At 45.0% G+C, this 20,467-nt stretch overlaps 1 protein-coding gene across 1 annotated transcript in view; it reads left to right on the top strand.

Annotated features, from left to right (window-relative positions):
- The window catches only part of LOC126456503 (glutamate receptor ionotropic, kainate 1), a 338,468-nt gene that overhangs the window by 99,742 nt on the left and 218,259 nt on the right, over positions 1 to 20,467 (top strand). The window contains exon 2 of the mRNA XM_050092256.1: positions 18,445 to 18,696. Within this exon, the coding sequence (XP_049948213.1) occupies positions 18,445 to 18,696 (252 nt within the window). The remainder of the gene's footprint in view (positions 1 to 18,444; positions 18,697 to 20,467) is intronic.

Raw genomic sequence — 20,467 nt, 5'->3', positions numbered from 1 at the left:
ATAGTCCACATGATATGAAGTCAACGTTCCCCAACAGAAGGAAACGTGAAAATTTTAAACATCATCCACGAAAGATGTGCATAACGAAACACTCCTTCGACCGATTCTTGAGTACTCGTCAATCTGGGATCAATACAAGAGAGAGAGACACAAACAGACAGAGAAAATCCAATTAAGAGCAGTACATTTACCCACGGACTCGTTTGGTAGCCGCGAGGGCGATAGAGAGATGCTCCAATAAACATATCAGAATCTGGTAACGGCGGAAAAGCTAGAGAAATCGAAATATTTGCGAATGCAACAGGACAGGGGAACGTGATAACGGTACTAGACATTGCCTCCGCCACACACCGTGCACTGGCTTGCAGAGTATAGACGAAAATGTTACCTTAAATGTTCATTTTGGATTGCTCTGCATCCTGTTAAAACAATTGTTTTTAACACCATCACTCAAAACGCCTTTATTTTGTGCTACATAGAATAACTCAATATACTTCATGTGAAACGACTTCTGAAATTTCATTTTAATTCTTAATTATCTGCTTTTATGACTTATCACTCGTATTATACAAACTTTTACAGAAATCTTCGAATTCTACGCCTATTATTCGTTAATGCGGTCTTGATTGTAGATAACACAGAAACGGTCGAAAGACCAGATACACGTCGTCCACTGAGACGACCGACGGAACGATCAACCATCGGTCGTTGCCAATTAAGTCAGGAAAGGGAGACGTCGGAGTATAAAACCGCCAACTGACAGCTTGATGGCATGAGGTCACTTCGACGGACGGACACACACACACACACACACACAAGTGAAAGTTGCACTGCTCGAATATAACCATCCGTTTAACTTAAAATCGCTGAATCCGTACCTCGACGTGGTCGTGCACTCGTGCACTCTCGCGACCACATCCTTCCATCGGGCAGTGCATACATCGCCAGCTCCCTCGGCGAGTACTGGCGCTGTCGGACCTCACAGCTGCTCCGTTCCTACTGAACTCCGACACACGATGAACTGGAAATACTAGAGGTCCATCCAAAGATAGTATCACAGTACTCGCTATCGATAAACGCCGCTGCTGTCACTCACGGACAGACAAAGCGAGCAAACGTAGTGGCGCAAGTGAACGGACTAAGAAAACGAAAGGTCACAAACCGAATACACGACGCCAACCTGTCAACGGCACAAACACGAGCCGGAGCACGGCTCAGTGGTGCAGTGAAATTTTTGTAGGGTTACATACTTTAACTAGTGCATCTACGGAGTATCTCCGTTTCTAAGGCGAAATTGGTGGTTTTACATTTAGGAGGAAAACGAGAAAAAGATTTCAGTGAAAACGCGATGTAAGATGAATTAACAAATAAAAAATATGTAACGCATTAACTAATGCAGTATATAACAAATAACACAGTCATTCTTAGGAGAAAACAAATTGAGCAATAAACTTAGGTCACGTGTGGCTGAACAAATGATCTTGTCTTCAGCAGGTCCTGCACTACAAATGCATAAGAAATGCTACATAGATCAGTAAGTAACTGAAGCAACTGTAATTATCCGAAGTAATATTTCTTAATATGACAAGAGATATTACAGTAATTGAAATAAAGGAAATAATGGGGATTTGAGTAAGGGTGTAAGTGAACTGTGCTCGGTCATTCGGCACTAAAGTTGGGTAAGTGGACATGTTGTTGTTGTGGTCTTCAGTCCTAAGACAATCCATTCTACTATATCCCATGCAAGTCTCTTTATCTCTGAATAACTAATGCAACCTACGTCCTTCTGAATATGCTTACTGTATCCATCTCTAGGTCTCCACATACGATTTTTACCCTGCACACTTCCCTCCAATCCAAATTGGTGATCACTTGATGTCTCAGAATATGTCCTACCAACCAGTCCCTTTTTCTAGTCAGGTTGCGCCACAATTTTTTTCTCCCCAGTTCCATGCAGTATCTTCTCTTTGATTACATCATCTTTCCTTCTACTTTTAGCCTTCTTCCATAGCACCATATTTCAAAGGCTTAAATTCTATTCTCGCCTAAATTGTTTATCGTCCATATTTCCTTTTCGTCCATGGCTACACTCCATACATATAACTACAAAAAAGACTTCATAACACTACAATCTGCATTCGATGTTAAAAAATTTCTCTTCTTCTGAAACGCTTTTTTTGTCATTGATAGTCCACATTTCATATCCTCTCTATTACGGCCGTCATCAGTTATTTTGCTGCCCAAATAAGAAATCTACTATTTTAAGAGCCTCGTTTCCTAAACTAATTCCCTCAAGATCACCTTATTTAATGCGACTGCAGTCCATTATCTTTGACTTGCTTTTGTTGACGTCCTCGTATATCCTGCTTTGAAACATTGTCGATTCTCTGTCCTTTGCTGCCTCTACTATTTTAGAAATGTCATTGGCAAACGTCAGAGTTTTTATTTCTACCCCCTGAACTTTAATTCCTACGCCAAATTTTTCTTTCGTTTTCTGAATTTTAAGAAAAGGTAAGAACACACAAATATTTGCTGCAGATTAATAAGAATAAACCATAAATGATGAAAGTTAATTCAAGATTTAGGCACTTAACGGCCACTGAATTTAACAGAGCCGTAATTTAGCTTCTACTTAATTGAATAGCCAACACATAACATATTTTAGTCAAAATTGCGAAATCGAACTAATGAAAAGGTTAAAAGTGGATCAGCGTCCACATATACCAATTAAATTTAACCGTAGCTGTACACAAATTAATTTAGCAGCACAGTTCAAATTTAGAAATGTTTAAGGATAGAAGCCCAACTCAGACAATGATTTGCTTTAACGAAAAAACAACTCCAAAACCAATACATGGAAGACCATACACTAATAATTACTAATTGAGTGGTCATTCAGCATCAAATTAAGTAACTGTCAAAAGCATAATCCAGCAACAAAGATTAATATAATAACAGCAAACAGTATATTCATTAACTACTCCAGCTTTGAGACCGTCCATCCGGGGTTCCCGTCTACGTCTAGTAGTACCCGTTACAGGACGGCGCAATATTCAACTGGACTACGCGACTATGACACTGTCTACAACTCAGATGGGCGCGGTAACTTGTATAGTACGCAATAAGGCCTCAGACAACCTGTAAATAAATTACTTTGGTTTTGGAAATAGTTGCAAGTAAGTGAGACACACCGTGATCTTACGTTTCACAGTTACAAGAGAGCCAGACTAGGTGTCTGTTATCTCTGAGCGGCCACTGTCCAAATGTATTAAATTTATATTTAACAGAATTAGTGTTTGTTGAAAACGACTCAAGATTTAGCCAATACTATTTTTCTCACATACAGGAACTACCACAGCTGAAATACAATGACGGAAAAAATCGCACTGCCAAAGAATAATTAATGTAGAGTAATGAAATTTCGTTGGTACATATGTCTAGGTGATATACACTAGTGGTCATTAAAATTGTTACACCACGAAGATGACGTGCTACAAACGCGAAATATAATCGACAGGAAGAAGATGCTGTGATATGCAAATGATTAGCTTTTCAGAGCATTCACACAAGGTTGGCGCCGGTGGCGACACCTACAACGTGCTGACAAGAGGAAAGTTTCCAATCGATTTCTCATACACAAACAGCAGTTGACCGGCGTTGCCTGGAGAAACGTTGTTGTGATGCCTCGTGTAAGGAGGAGAAATGCGTACCATCACGTTTCCAACTTTGATAAAGGTCGGATTTTAGCCTATCACGATTGCGGTTTATCGTATCGCGACATTGCTGCTCACGTTGTTCGAGATCCGATGACTGTTAGCAGAATATGGAATCGGTGGATTCAGGAGGGTAGCCGGCCGAAGTGACCGTGCGGTTAAAGGCGCTGCAGTCTGGAACCGCAAGACCGCTAAAGGAGCAGGTTCGAATCCTGCCTCGGGCATGGATGTTTGTGATGTCCTTAGGTTCATTAGGTTTAACTAGTTCTACGTTCTAGGGGACTAATGACCTCATCAGTTGAGTCCCATAGTGCTCAGAGCCATTTGAACCATTTTTGATTCAGGAGGGTAATACGGAACGCCTTGTTGGATACCAACGGCCTCGTATCACTAGCAGTCGAGATGACAGGCATCTTATCCGCATGGCTGCAATGGATCGTGCAGCCACGTCTCGATCCCAAAGTCAACAGATGGGGACGTTTGCAAGAAAACCATCTGCACAAACAGTTCGACGACGTTTGCAGCAGCATGGACTATCAGCTCGGAGACCACGGCTGCGGTTACCCTTGACGCTGCGTCATAGACAGGAGCGCCTGCGATGGTGTACTCAACGACGAACCTGGGTCCACGAATGGCAAAACGTCATTTTTTCGGATGAATCCAGGTTCTGTTTACAGCATCATGATGGTCGCATCCGTGTTTGGCGACATTGTGGTGAACACACGTTGGAAGCCTGTATTCGTCCTCGCCATACTGGCGTATCTCCCGGCGTGATGGTATGGGGTGCCATTGGTTACACGTCCCGGTCACCTCTTGTTCGTATTGACGGCACTTTGAACGGTGGACGTTACATTTCAGATGTGTTACGACCCGTGGCTCTACCCTTCATTCGATCCCTCCGAAACCCTACATTTCAGCAGGATAATGCACGACCGCATGTTGGAGGTCCTGTACGGGCGTTGCCGGGTACAGAAAATGTTCGACTGCGGCCCTTGCCAGCACATTCTCCAGATCTCTCACCAATTGAAAACTTCTGGTCAACGGTGGCCGAGCAACTGGCTTACACAATACGCCTGTCACTACTCTTGATGAACTGTGGTATCGTGTTGAAGCTGCATGGGCAGCTGTACCTATACACGCCGTCCAAGCTGTGTTTGACTGAATTCCCAGGTGTATCAAGGCCGTTATTACGGCCAGAGGTGGTTGTTCTGGGTAGTGATTTCTCAGGATCAGGATCAGTTCTAGTATAAAATATTTGTCCAATGTATACCCGTTTATCATCTGCATTTCTTCTTGATGTAGCAATTCTTATGGCCAGTACTGTACGTAAGTGATTAACATCGCAAGGCCAGAGGTTAGTGTAACCGCGAGGTAAGCCACTGCAAATGTGAAATGCTGGTACATGAATAACCAGCGTAACTGCTAGAATGTTGAAAGCAAATTTTGCCAACTTGCAAGCAGTGTGCTGTACATGCGCTGGATGTCAGTTTGTTGGATGGAACTCCATACCTGTTGCACTTGTTAGGTCAATGCAGGGTCAGTTAATGCTGTTTTTGTCGATGACGCTGAAGTTGTCCTCCACTGATGTCCCACATGTCATCAATTCGAGGGAGTTCAGGCAATCGAGCAGGTCATAGCAACATGTCAACATTGTAGAACCTGTCGTGTCACAACAGCGCTGTGTGCTGTTCGTGAATGACAGCACAAGAAGTCGTATCAGGAGATTGTCATACGGATTTGCAGTAAGGGTGCATGGGATAGCCACGAGAGTGCTCTTGACGTTATACGACATCCCACCGCAGACCATCACTCCAGTTGTGAGTTCAGCGTGTGTAGCTCGCAGACAAGTTGGTTCCACGCCCTCAACTGGACTCGTCCTAACCAGCACACGGCCATCAGTGGCGCCACTGAAGTCACGAATGGTGGTGGTTTGGGAACGGTGGAATTATCACTACAGAGCGTCTGCCTTGGGGATGTCCTTGAAGTGACCAATTCGTTATAGTTGTTCTGTCACTGTTGTGCACACTGCTGCATATGCTGTGCGATGCGCCACAGCCCGACGAGGGACACGATGGTCTTCTCTCTCGACAGTGCCACGTGGCCGTCCGAGTCCGGTCTCCTTACGACCGTTCATTCTCGTGACCACCGGTGCAGTCATGTGCAGTGGCTACATTCCTGCCAAGTCTTTTTGCAATACCGGAGAAGGAACATCCAGCTTCTCGTAGCCCTGTTACACCACCCGATTCAAACTCAGTGAAGTATTGATAATCACATCTTTGTCGCCCTAGAGGCACTCTTGACTAACATCAACTCACTACGACAAACCTCAAAGGTACATCTACATCTACATTTATACTCCGCAAGCCACCCAAAGGTGTGTGGCGGAGGGCACTTTACGTGCCACTGTCATTCCCTCCCTTTCCTGTTCCAGTAGCGTATGGTTCGCGGGAAGAACGACTGTCTGAAAGCCTCCGTGCGCGCTCTAATCTCACTAACTTTACATTCGTGATCTCCTCGGGAGGTATAAGTAGGGGGAAGCAATATATTCGATACCTCATCCAGAAACGCAGCCTCTCGAAACCTGGCGAGCAAGCTACACCGCGATGCAGAGCGCCTCTCTTGCAGAGTCTGCCACTTGAGTTTATTAAACATCTCCGTAACACTATCACGGTTACCAAATAACCCTGTGACGAAACGCGCCGCTCTTCTTTGGATCTTCTCTATCTCCTCCGTCAAACCGATCTGGTACGGATCCCACACTGATGAGCAATACTCAAGTATAGGTCGAACGAGTGTTTTGTAAGCCACCTCCTTTGTTGATGGACTATATTTTCTAAGCACTCTCCCAATGAATTTCAACCTGGTACCCGCCTTACCAACAATTAATTTTATATGATCATTCCACTTCAAATCGTTCCGCACGCAAACTCCCAGATATTTTACAGAAGTAACTGCTACCAGTGTTTGTTCTGCTATCATATAATCATACAATAAAGGATCCTTCTTTCTATGTATTCGCAATACAGTACATTTGTCTATGTTAAGGGTCAGTTGCCACTCCCTGCACCAGGTGCCTATCCACTGCAGATCTTCCTGCATTTTCTAATGCTGCAACTTCTCTGTATACTACAGCATCATCCGCGAAAAGCCGCTCACTACCGTTACAACACGTATTTCTAACAAATCTGATTTGCACCCTGATGGTGGCGCTACTACCGCCACTCTTACGTGACTGGCGTGAAATTTTAATGGATGTCATCTTTCAGATGCAGGAACGATTCCTACAAAGTTTCGTTTATGTCACACAACTCCTTCTTGGTGTTGTGATTCATTTTCCGTGAGTGTAGTTAGTCCCTGCCCACTTACAGTGTAAGACTAAATAGTCTTAGGCCTTCGTAGAAAATGCCCGCACAATACAAGCGGCAACAGTTATTACGGAATGACACATGCAACGGAGGCTCTGCTCGCGAGCACCGTTACTAAGTTATTTGAAATAACGGTCGAGTTTCCACAATTAAGACGGACGCTTACGACGGGAACGCATCGTGTGAATAACAGGTGGTAGAAAATTCCTGGTAGATTAAATCTATGTGCCGGACCGAGACTCGAACTCGAGATCTTTGCCTTCCGCGGGCTACTGCTCCACCGACTGAGGTACCCAAGCACGACTCACGACCCGTTCTCCCAGCTTCAATTCTGGCAGTACTTGGTGGAGCACTTTCCGGTGGAAGGCAATGGTTCCGAGTTCGAGTCTCGGTCCGGCACACAATCTGTCAGGAATTTCATATCCAGGGACGGTAGCAATTCAAAGGGGGAGGGCTATGGGGCTATTGCCACCCCCCCTCTCCCCCAAATTGAGTATGATTTTACACTGGATAAAATGACTTCAGAAATCTGCGAATATATTACTTCAACATATTCAATCATTTATTTGTATAATTATGTAGCAATATAGGTTGCAATGTGTTTCAAACATATTTTAACAAAAGAAAAAGAGTTTCAAATAGCTTACTGTCTAAACCAATAAATATCACTTAACTTAAATGGGCGTCTTTATATTTTTTAACATACACTGGATGTGTGTTAATGTACGGGTACCACTTACAATAATCAAGGAAGCTAAATATGCCGGGTATGCTTACCAACACTAAAATTGCTAACCCCAGATAAAAACTTGGAAATCGGGGACATCTGGGTCAAATCGTATTATTTTCCTGGCCACACACATTCTGTAGATACGTTTTTACCCGGAACTGCAAAACAGTTACCAAAAACCACTTTGAGCAATACCAAATTTTACCAATTTTTTGGTGGAGGACCCTATAACTCCTTTTGTTAAGCGATATTCCAATCTTCCAACCCACCCCCCTCCCCCACCCGCCATTAGCCCCACCCTTTGATCGACTTCCAGAATCGCCCCTGTTCGTATCAGCACATACTCCGCTGCAGAGTGAAAATCTCATTCTTGAAACATGTTGTAGAGTTAAACACACAACACCTTTACACACAAGAACGTAGCGTAAAACAGTTGCAGATCAAGATGTAACCAGACAGAAATACCGCTCCATTGCCAGGAGTTTCAGCTGCAGATTTGATTCACCAACGCTTGGTAGTCGTTCCAATTCCATCCATATTACACGGGCTAAACCAACGTCCATCAAACAGGATTTTTCGTCCAAACAGCAGTACTCTAGCTCGCACCAAACACGTCGTCTATCGTTACTACGCCGGTTTCAGACACATCACGCGTCAATCAAACCTTTCTGTCTCTCGTTCCCGTTTAAGGCCCGACTGCTCCTAACAGGCTCCCGCATACCCCGCAGGCCTGTCGGTGGCGACTCTGTTGCATGCAAAGAATCTAGGAACTACAGATATACCGCATCAGAGATGTAGCGACGTCCGGCACCTTCCCCCCCCCCCCCCCCCCACCGCCACCCCAATGCTCCGATTCGTAGAAGACGAGTTTTGTTTCTCCTGGTAATGCACCCTCCTGAGAAGTCCCCCCCCCCCCTTCCCAGAGGTCCGAAAGGGGGCTTATTTTATCTCCGGAATATTTTACCGCAGACGATGCCATATCTTTTAACCATACAGTAGACCTGCACGTCCTTGGGAGAAATTAAGGCTGTAGTTCACCCTTGCTTTCAGCAATTCGCAAGACCAGCACAACAAAGCATTTTTGGTTGATGTTACAACGCCAGAACAGTCAGTCATCAACAGACTGTTGCCCCTGCAAATGCTCAGAAGGCAACTGTCCCTCTTCTGGAACCACACGTTTGACTCGCCTCTCAAAAGATACCCCTCTGCTGTGGTTGCATCTATGCTACGGCTGTCTGTATCGCTGACACACACAAGCCATTCCACCAATGGCAAGGTCCGTGGTTCATGGGGCGAGCGCTTATAACGAAAGTTTATTCATATATTTATTAGTTTTCATTATTTCAAGGTCGTTCTTCTTTCTTTTTTTACGAACGTGATTTGATACTTCATGTTGCACCTTGTAACTATGGTCTTCTTTAAGCTGGTGATCTGCAAAAGTTAAGTCTCCTTTTCTAAGCTGCTAACTTCTGTGGAGTTTCTTCAAGCGGGCGAACATTGTCCAGCCAGACAGACCCACATTCTCACCTTGGAGATACTGATTTAGGTGCATTGATGATGTGTTGTGCTCTGAACATGTACCACCGATAACTTACAAAATTCATCAAGAAACTTATTTCCAGAGACAACGGTGTATGTAATTTTTGATAACAGTTCTCGTGGAGAACAGCGATCTGGCAAAAAGTATTTAAAAATTAGCTCACACAGTCCCATGGATTACATATTATGTACCATACTTTACTTGCTATCTTGTTGGTTACTTTGTCACTGTCATGTGGCACATATTGCGACAGATGCCTTACTTGCTCGTCAGTATTTTGTAACCACTAGCTGCTGTCGCAACTTTCAAATCGTTTTCTGTTGAAACGTGCACATCGACGTCTCCACGCCACTTCGACGGTCAGGTGCTGGTATTGGGAGTACCCGTGTCGCACACCCACCAGCTTCAGTCCTACTTGCGCAGGCGTAAATTCCATGTGCGTGCTGATAGTGGTGTGTCAACGGCGCGCCACATCCGAGCTGGTGTACCGCAAGGGTCCGTGCTTGGCCCACTGCTGTACTCTCTTTACACCGCCGACGTACTAAAGACGTCTGGCGCTCTACGCCGATCACACAGCGCTCTACTCGCGTAGGCACGAGTGCTCAGATGACGCGCCGCCGCCTGCAACTCGCCTGCAACTCGCCTGCAACGAGCTTGGAGCTTGGGCTTCCAAATGGCGGGTCAAGTTCAATGCCGAGAAGAGCCAGGCGGTGCTGTTCTCGCGCCGGTGAATTCCCGATGCACTGCCGAAAGTGCGGATCATGGAAGGCCCCATTCCGTGGTCTCGCACTGGAAGATATCTCAGTGTCACCTTAGACCAGCGCCTGACCTGGGGACCACACATCTGGGAGTTGAGATGCCGAGCGCTCGGAAGAATGCGCTTGCTGTATCCTCTACTCAGCCTCACGACTACACTTACCCCCACTGCAGCCTCTCGCTCTACTTAGCACTTATCAGGCCGGTGCTTGAGTACGAGGCCTTGGTGTGGGGAAACAGCAGGCACCCATCTGCAGACACTACAACGAGCGCAGAATAAAGCCCTCCGGCTGGTGCTCCATCGCCCAAGAGACTACGACACAAGGCAACAGCACGACATCGCGGGAACCCCGATGCTGCACCGCCGCTTCCGCATGCTCGCGACGAGATTCTGCGCGTCGGCGAGGACATAGAGAAACCCGCTGGTCAGTGGGTTGGGCAATCAACTCCTTGGCACCCACCCATCAGATGGCCCTACCTGCTCCTGGAAGGATCACCTGGCAGCAAGAGAAGAAGAATGCATCCCTGTGACAACCGAGAAGACGAACCAAACTGAGATGACAACACATCCACTAAGATTCAGGACACATGAACAGCAGGCCCTGCTTACCTGCATCTACCGTCCAGGGACTGCACGTGAGTCACGACACACGCACGCTTCGACTGTAAACAACGACGTCACTCAAGCAATATTTTCACTGACACTACGATGTAGAAGCAATAAGCAATGGCATGCGTTTCTACATGTCTGCCTGCAAGACAGTACGTATTTCACATCCAGCCGCTGTCGCAGCTCTGAAACCCTCTTCTGCGCTTATAGCTATGGCCACACCGTCTCCATGGGAACCACTAGAGTTGCTAAACCATCGCGTATATCTGCTGCCGTACAATCTATAACATTGTGATAAATCCCCACAGATGGCTATCGGTGTTCTCACAACCGATTAGGATTGGTTATCTCTTTTGTATATAGTTTTATCATAGATTGACGAAATGCTGTTTATAGAAATTACTCTACAAAATGTAATGCACCTATTTCTATATTTGTTATTAACTTTTGCGTAACCATTCTGTATATTCCTTATTGTAGTGACAGTGATATGTCCTGCATGCTTGATTGGCTGTCGCTGATGTAATTCAGTGTGCAGTGGGCGGATCATCGCGTATACGAGCAACAGCCCCATTGGTCTCCTTAGCAGCTCACGTTCGTAGAGTTATAACAGCGACTTCATTCACCGCTTCGGCCTACCATCATGGGTATAATTTCTTCTTTTAAAAGCACTCCGTCTTCACGCCACGAGTGACCTACCGGGACCATCCGACTGCCGTGTCATCCTCCGAAGGGGATGTGGACAGGAGGGGCGTGGGTTCAGCACACCGTTCTCCCGGTCGGTATGATGGTATTCTTGACCGAAGCCGCTACTATTCGGTCGAGTAGCTCCTCAATTGGCATCACGAGGCTGAGTGCACCCCGAAAAATGGCACCAGCGCATGGTGGCTGGATGGTCACCCATCCAAGTGCCGGCCACGCCCAGCAGCGCTTACCTTCGGTGATCTCATGGGAACCGATGTATTCACTGCGGCAAGGCCGTTGCCTAATTTCTTCTTTTAATATTTGTTATAGATGATGTATTTCATATATGTCACTACTATTTCTACCTTTAAATCCATTCTGTGTTCATATTTTAGCATGAACTCTGAAGATGGTCAAAAACTGGCCAAAACCGGTTACCATAAAATAAATGTTCTTTGCGGTCGAGGCTGAGTTTATTTTTTAAAGTACAGCATAATGTAGTTGAAAATCGGGTTTTAGAGGTAACAGCATAAATTATTTAGACCTAATAGGAGTCATCCGTTATCATATTTGTAGATTCAAGTTTTATAAGACACCTATCATCACAGGTATTAGAATACCTGCCAATTTTCAAAACATCCAGTGACCGCTATATATGCTGCCTATCATTAAATTATGCATCACGTAACATCCGTCTCCATGTGTGAAGACAACTTCCAAGCTGAATTAAGTACAGTCAGACAAATATCATCAAACAATGATTACCCTCCTGCATTGGTGGACTCAGTGATACATAAAAAAGGAGGAACAGCATGTAGGCTCTTCTTCACCCTGTGGTCGACCCACGAACTCAGGAAAGCGATAAACTGTTCACAATTCCTTATTTAGGAAACGCCTCACTGAATGCGGCCAGAAATCTGAAATCCAGGAACTTCAAACCATCCGTTTCCTGTGGACAACACTGTGGAATACTTTCTGCCCATTGGCAAAGACAGCACTTCCGCTTTGGGATAGGTGTCTTTGTAACCCGTAATGGTATAACAGCTGGAAACCGTTTTGTGAAACAAGTAATAAATATTGTAGACTATTACACCAGTTTTCTGTGTGTTTTCATTCATAACAGACTTGTTCTGTTCGACTAACTCCACATTATTTTGTATAATGTTAGTTAATAACACGAAGTATTGCGAAATGTGAAAAGGTTTGTCGACTTTAACTTATTTGACAAACAAAATTTCTTCCTAAATATGAACATATTTCTCTGCAAGGAACTTAAAGAGCTTAAATAATTAAAAGTATGCTCTTCATGTTATCAAGACAAATTATTTTCCGTCCTTACATTAGTTTCGCTTCAGAAGATCACTCTTTTACAAGTCTTGACTTTCATAAATGTTGTGTCAGAATAGTATCACCAAAAATATAACTTTTAACATCATCAGAATTTTCCATCAGTACTTGACAGGAAATAATAAGCCAGTTCATGACCAAATAAGTACTGATTTCCAGAGCATTAGGAAAGTGTTTTCTGTTTAATATAGAGCCTAGCTTTTAAATTTCGTGCATTAGATCACAATACTGTCTAACGTCAAACAGGAAATTTGACGCTTAAATTTATAATCTTTTAGATGAATACTCCGTTGTAGTTAGATTTTTATTTTGAAAGAAAGAGAGCTGGAGTGTAAAACAACTCTTTAAACAAAACAGAACAAATCACAATGCAACCTTGTAGTGAGATTCGCTCTACATTCTCTTACAAGATGCAATGGCAATATTCGGTATTATTCCTCTACAATTATTAAGGTAAGTCTAGTACAAACTAGCATTTCCGTAGACAATTAAGTTCTATAATTGCGGGAAGCTATGTCGTGCATTTACCATTAATGACTTCCTGATGAAACAGTGTGGGGTTGCAATTCTCAGGGGATGGCACAGTGCCAGAGAATTACTTGAGGAAAGGAGTTGAATGAAGCGGATTTCATATTTCAGCGTGATGAAGATTCCGCTTCCCACTAGAAAATCAGAGAGTAAAAAGAGGATTGTTAGAATTTTTGTGGAATATGCATAGTCAACATCGCCGACAGATTTACCTACACGACATATACGCCTAACATTAGGCTTACATTGACCCTAAAGCATTTGAGGCATGAAAATATCCCTGATTTTAGCAGAGTAACGGATATTTTCATTTTCTCTCGTTTATTGGCTCCTTAAAATTCGTTGGGTCTGCAGTGATTACGGGTTTTGATTGCATTTCAAAATGCAGATGGATTTCCACACCGCCCGAAACTTTGCAGTCATGTATAAACTTGAAAACAGTTAGCTAAAGTTGCGATATGAAGTTTCGTTACGTTCTCATACAGAAAATTCATTTAGTGGGTGCAATATCCTAGCCTATATTTCTCTTCCCCTTACAAGCTGCAACCGTTTAATCTCGATACTGACCAATCAAATTAAAATGTCGATTGTCACACGCCACTCTGATGATATACATGTGTGCTCAACACTGAAATGAAATCAATACTGAAATCTAATACTGGCCGATGCGGGTGGTGCCGTCACGGCCGCAACGTCCATTTTTATTCTATTCACACAATTCCGTTTTATATAACACACTTCGACAGCGATAGGTATAATAACAGTTGTGCGTGTGCGAGAAGCGAAAGGACTGCCCTCCATGCAAAAAATTTTCGATAGAAATTGAAAAAATACTGCAAATTACCTTGATTGTTCTCAGGCAAAATGGATATACTGATCATAAAAATTTTCGTGCTTTTAAATCTGGATCACCATGCGTACCAACAAGGGACGCTTGTAAATCAGGTGCTATTTTACCCTTTGCGGGAAGAATTTCTTCGAAAATGTCAAGAATCCTCAGAAGACGCTATATTAATTTCAAGAATCTTCAGAAAATGCGGTATTAAAAGTGTCCTCGGATTTGTTAAAGATGATTCGGAGTTGAGGACGCCTGCTATATACACTCCTGGAAATTGAAATAAGAACACCGTGAATTCATTGTGAATTCATTGTCCCAGGAAGGGGAAACTTTGTTGACACATTCCTGGGGTCAGATACATCACATGATCACACTGACAGACCCACAGGCACATAGACACAGGCAACAGAGCATGCACAATGTCGGCACTAGTACAGTGTATATCCACCTTTCGCAGCAATGCAGGCTGCTATTCTCCCATGGAGACGATCGTAGAGATGCTGGATGTAGTCCTGTGGAACGGTTTGCCATGCAATTTCTACCTGGCGCCTCAGTTGGACCAGCGTTCGTGCTGGACGTGCAGACCGCGTGAGACGACGCTTCATCCAGTCCCAAACATGCTCAATGGGGGACAGATCCGGAGATCTTGCTGGCCAGGGTAGTTGACTTACACCTTCTAGAGCACGTTGGGTGGCACGGGATACATGCGGACGTGCATTGTCCTGTTGGAACAGCAAGTTCCCTTGCCGGTCTAGAAATGGTAGAACGATGGGTTCGATGACGGTTTGGATGTACCGTGCACTATTCAGTGTCCCCTCGACGATCACCAGTGGTGTACGGCCAGTGTAGGAGATCGCTCCCCACACCATGATGCCGGGTGTTGGCCCTGTGTGCCTCGGTCGTATGCAGTCCTGATTGTGGCGCTCACCTGCACGGCGCCAAACACGCATACGACCATCATTGGCACCAAGGCAGAAGCGACTCTCATCGCTGAAGACGACACGTCCCCATCCGTCCCTCCATTCACGCCTATCGCGACACGACTGGAGGCGCGCTGCACGATGTTGGGGCGTGAGCGGAAGACGGCCTAACGGTGTGCGGGACCGTAGCCCAGCTTCATGGAGACGGTTGCGAATGGTCCTCGCCGATACCCCAGGAGCAACAGTGTCCCTATTTTGCTGGGAAGTGGCGGTGCGTTCCCCTACGGCACTGCGTAGGATCCTACGGTCTTGGCGTGCATCCGTGCGTCGCTGCGGTCCGGTCCCAGGTCGACGGGCACGTGCACCTTCCGCCGACCACTGGCGACAACATCGATGTACTGTGGAGACCTCACGCCCCACGTGTTGAGCAATTCGGCGGTACGTCCACCCGGCCTCCCGCATGCCCACTATACGCCCTCGCTCAAAGTCCGTCAACTGCACATACGGTTCACGTCCACGCTGTCGCGGCATGCTACCAGTGTTAAAGACTGCGATGGAGCTCCGTATGCCACGGCACACTGGCTGACACTGACGGCGGCGGTGCGCAAATGCTGCGCAGCTAGCGCCATTCGACGGCCAACACCGCGGTTCCTGGTGTGTCCGCTGTGCCGTGCGTGTGATCATTGCTTGTACAGCCCTCTCGCAGTGTCCGGAGCAAGTATGGTGGGTCTGACACCGGTGTCAATGTGTTCTTTTTTCCATTTCCAGGAGTGTATATATAATTCCCTGTCATCACGGAAAGGCTTATACTGGACAAACTATTCGTACGGTTCATGACCAATGTGCGAAAAATCTCCCGTCGCTCAACACTGTCTCAGCGAAGGCCCTAATGTGATATTTAAAGAGAGGCAAGTCATTGCTCTGGCTTCCGGTTATTGGAATTTTTGTACTTAAGGAATCCATCGAAACACTATTATCCGGTGATATTATTAATAGAGATAATGCTTTCCTTTAAGCAAAATGTGGACACCCGTTTTATCAGATAAAAAACAACAACGGCCTGATTTTCTACCGGCTACTTCTTAATTAGCAATTCATCGCTTTCGTTGTTTCTAAGCCGGCGGTCTTGCATTTCTTCGCTTAGAAGAGCGCATCTCTTTTGTTTCTTTCGCAAGCGCAGTGGCCTGTTCCCGGTGTATAAGGGAGCCACCGTATCTGATGTTACCTCAGTTCCGGCGTGGTTATGCACTTGCAAACTCACCGACAGATGACGGCCTGACGGACTGTCGAAATCTTATCGTCAGGACCATGAGCTCCGGTTCCGTACCCTTGAAGAACATCAAGATTTATTACGCCGGAAAAATATACGTAATCTCATCGCAGTCGTTGGGTGTTGCAAGGTCGACAGGCCCATCCGCTCTTTCGACCACTACCACTGATTTCCAGCCCGCGATTTCAACAACTGAGCAAGACGTACATATAGCGCTCTCGGCGCTTCGATCTAGATAATCCATATTTATACGCATAAGTGATCCGTGCGTGTAGACACTAATGCTGAGTAATTGATCGAGGATTTTTTGCTACTTTCATACAACGCTATGATCCAGACTTTCGTTATCAGGAATTTCTTCCTGAAAATTCAGACCTATATTTTTATAAGTCGACTTTTTTGGCAAGAAATACTCCATTCACATGTGTTACTCTGCGTCTAATACCCTTGCTTGGTCCACCACGCGTTGTTTTGCTTCCAAACTGACAGAAGATCTTCACCTTGTTTACTACATGTTCCCCAGTGTTGATGTGAGGATTATCACTCTCATTAGCTTCGGCTAGAACAACGGACTGGAATCCTCACTTTCAAATTCTTAAGGTGGCAGGTGTAAAATACAGGGAGCGTAAGGCTATTTACAATTTGTACAGAAACCAGATGGCAGTTATAAGAGTCGAGGGGCACGAAAGGGAAACCGTGGTTGGGAAGGGAGTGAGCCGGGGTTATAGCCTCTCCCCGACGTTATTTAATCTGTATATTGAACAAGCAGTAAAGGAAACAAAAGAAAAATTCGGAGTAGGTATTAAAATCCATGGAGAAGAAATAAAAACTTTGAGGTTCGCCGATGACATTGTAATGCTGTCAGAGACAGCAAAGGACTTGGAAGAGCAGTTAAACGGAATGGACAGTGCCTTGAAAGGAGGATACAAGATCAACATCAACAAAAGCAAAACGATAATAATGGTATGTAGTCGAATTAAGTCGGGTGATGATGAGGGGCCGGCCGGTGTGGCCGTGCGGTTAAAGGCGCTTCAGTCTGGAACCGCGTGACCGCTACGGTCGCAGGTTCGAATCCTGCCTCGGGCATGGATGTGTGTGCTGTCCTTAGGTTAGTTAGGTTTAATTAGTTCTAAGTTCTAGGCGACTGATGACCTCAGAAGTTAAGTCGCATAATGCTCAGAGCCATTTGAACCATTTTTGATGGTGAGGGAATTAGATCAGTAAATGAGACACTTAAAGTATTAACGGGGTTTTGGAGCAAAATAACTGATGATGGTCGAAGTAGAGAGGATATCAAATGTAGACAGGCAATGGCAAGGAAAGTGTTTCTGAAGAAGAGAAATTTATTAACATAGAGTATTGATTTAAGTGTCAGGAAGTCGTTTCTGAAAGTATTTGTATGGAGCGTAGCCATGTATGGAAGTGAAACATGGACGATAACTAGTTTGGACAAGAAGAGAATAGAAGCTTTCGAAATGTGATGCTACAGAAGAATGCCTAAGATTAGATGGGTACATCACGTAACTAATGAGGAGGTATTGAATAGGATTGCGGAGAAGAGGAGTCTGTGGCACAACTTGACTAGAAGAAGGGATCGGTTGGTAGGACATGTTCTGAGGCATCAGGGGATCACAAATTTAGCACTGGAGAGCAGCGTGGAGGGTAAAAATCGTAGAGGGAGACCAAGAGATGAATACACTAAGCAGATTTAGAAGGATGTAAGTTGCAGTAAGTACTTGGAGATGAAGAAGCTTGCACAGGACACAGTAGCATGGCGAGCTGCATCAAACCACTCTCAGGACTGAAGACAACAACAACAACAGAACAACGTAGCTAATGGTGACTAGTGATAAACCTCACATCGACAAGGGGGAACACGCAGTAAACAAGGTATCACTACTCGTCATTATCTTCGTCTTTCTAGCCTGTTCAGTATCGTGAGATCAACAGTTCTAATACTGAGCCTGTCACTGCATGTTCCCCAATGCTGATGAGAGTTTTATCACTACGTCACCAGCTTTGGCTGGAAAGACGAGGCAAATGAGGAGTAGTGATAAACCTCTCATCAGCATTGGGGATCTTTCTAGTCTGTTGTATTTTGTGTGACCTGCAGTCCTTATACTGATACCTGTGTGCGCCTCAGCTTGCCAGCAGGTGAGGTTCGGCGTCCAGGCGGTGTTCGGGCCGTCGGACCCGCTGCTGGGCGCACACATCCACTCCATCTGCGACGCGCTCGACATCCCCCACCTGGAGGCGCGCCTCGACCTCGACACCGAGTACAAAGAGTTCTCCATCAACCTCTACCCCTCGCAGTCGCTGCTCAACAATGCTTTCCAGGACGTCATGGCCTTCCTCAACTGGACGCGAGTCGCCATCGTCTACGAAGAAGATTACGGTGAGCTTTCCAACAACACCCCTTGCTTGCAGACGTTTTCTGTAACTTTTACACAGCCAACTGATTTTACTCTAACTTATGGTCATGTTAATCATATTCCGAACATCGGTTAAAATAACCCTATCTGGAGATTTTTGCTGTGCATCAGACTAATATTTACCAACCTGCCTTGTTCCATTCGCCGGCTGATCTGCACTGATTCTTCCAAATCAATTTGCTGAACTAGAATTCCTTGACATCTGCTGTATTACGTACAGTTCTACTAGCCAATAGTGTAAATTAAAATTTGTGCTGGACCGGGACTCGAATCCGAATTTCCCACTTAATGTGAGCGGTCGCCTTAACCACTTTGGCTACCTGTGCCCACTTTCCAGGCCAACCCAAACTGTCTACATCTTCGTATCGTAGTCCACTGAATTCATCACCTAATACTCGAAGTAGTATCTGGATTATTGCAATGGGATGAATGAGACAACAAGAAACCGTGACTAACGTGGTTACTGTTGTGTGCCCTCCTAGGCTTGTAATACTTACATGCATGTCTGAAACAACAGACACTCTTGGCTATTCACAGCTCTACAAAATAATTCGAAAGTAATTTCATGAATGCGAATTCCTTGATAGTAAGAAACTTCCTAGCAGATTAAAACTGTGTGCCGGACCGAGACTCGAACTCTGAACCTTTGCCTTTCGCAGGAGAGCTTCTGTAAGGTTTGGAAGATAGGAGACGAGGTACTGGCAGAAGTAAAGCTGTGAGGACGGGGCGTGAGTCGTGATTGGGTAGCTCAGATGGTAGAGCACTTGTCCGCGAAAGGCAAAAGTCCCGAGATCGTGTCTCGTTCCGGCACACAGTTTTAACTTGACAGGAAGTTTCATATCAGCGCTCACTCCGCTGCAGAGTGAAAATCTCATTCTCCTTGATAGTAGCTGTACTAGGTATAGATCTACTAACCAACAGTGAAAAATGAAAATTTATGCCAGGCCGGGAGTCGAATGCGGAATTCGCTTATAGCGACTGATTGTCTTAAACACTTCGGCTGTGTGTACACTCTCCCTAAACCAACCAAAATTTACCTGTATCGCACTGCCTCCATCGTTACAGCATAGGCCACTGAAATCATCGAGTAAAGACGACCACTATCGATAAATTGGATATCCGGTTTAGAGTCTCGATCCGGCAGTAGATCCGTAACTGGTACAGCTAATGTCAAGGAATTTATATTCAGGGATTTAATTTCGGACTCTTTCGACAGTTGTGGATCGTCAATAGTGTATGTTCTTTCAGACATGCACGTAAACTAAACTAACTCGTACCTAGAGGCTCTCATAAAACACATTTGTCATGATACACGATTTTATGCTATGTAACAAGATGTTGTATATATTCTTGATCAAATTATTTTCCACCAGCAATAGGCTACTTTACAATTGATATACCTAGGACTACAATTATCTACACTACTGGCCATTAAAATTGCTACACCACGAAGATGACGTGCTACAGACGCGAAATTTAACCGACAGGAAGAAGATGCTGTGATATGCAAATGATTATCTTTTCAGAGCATTTACACAAGGTTGGCGCCGGTGGCGACACCTACAACGTGCTGACATGAGGAAAGTTTCCAACCGATTTCTCATACACAAACAGCAGTTGACCGGCGTTGCCTGGTGAAACGTTGTTGTGATGCCTCGTGTAAGGAGGAGAAAAGCGCATCATCACGTTTCTGACTTTGATAAAGGTCGGATTGTAGCCTATCGCGATTGCGGT

The sequence above is a fragment of the Schistocerca serialis genome, chromosome 1, assembly GCF_023864345.2.
Source record: "Schistocerca serialis cubense isolate TAMUIC-IGC-003099 chromosome 1, iqSchSeri2.2, whole genome shotgun sequence".
In the NCBI taxonomy this organism is placed as follows: Eukaryota; Metazoa; Arthropoda; class Insecta; order Orthoptera; family Acrididae; genus Schistocerca; species Schistocerca serialis.
Note: the sequence above shows the minus strand (reverse complement) of the source record. Positions and strands in the feature narration are given on the sequence as shown.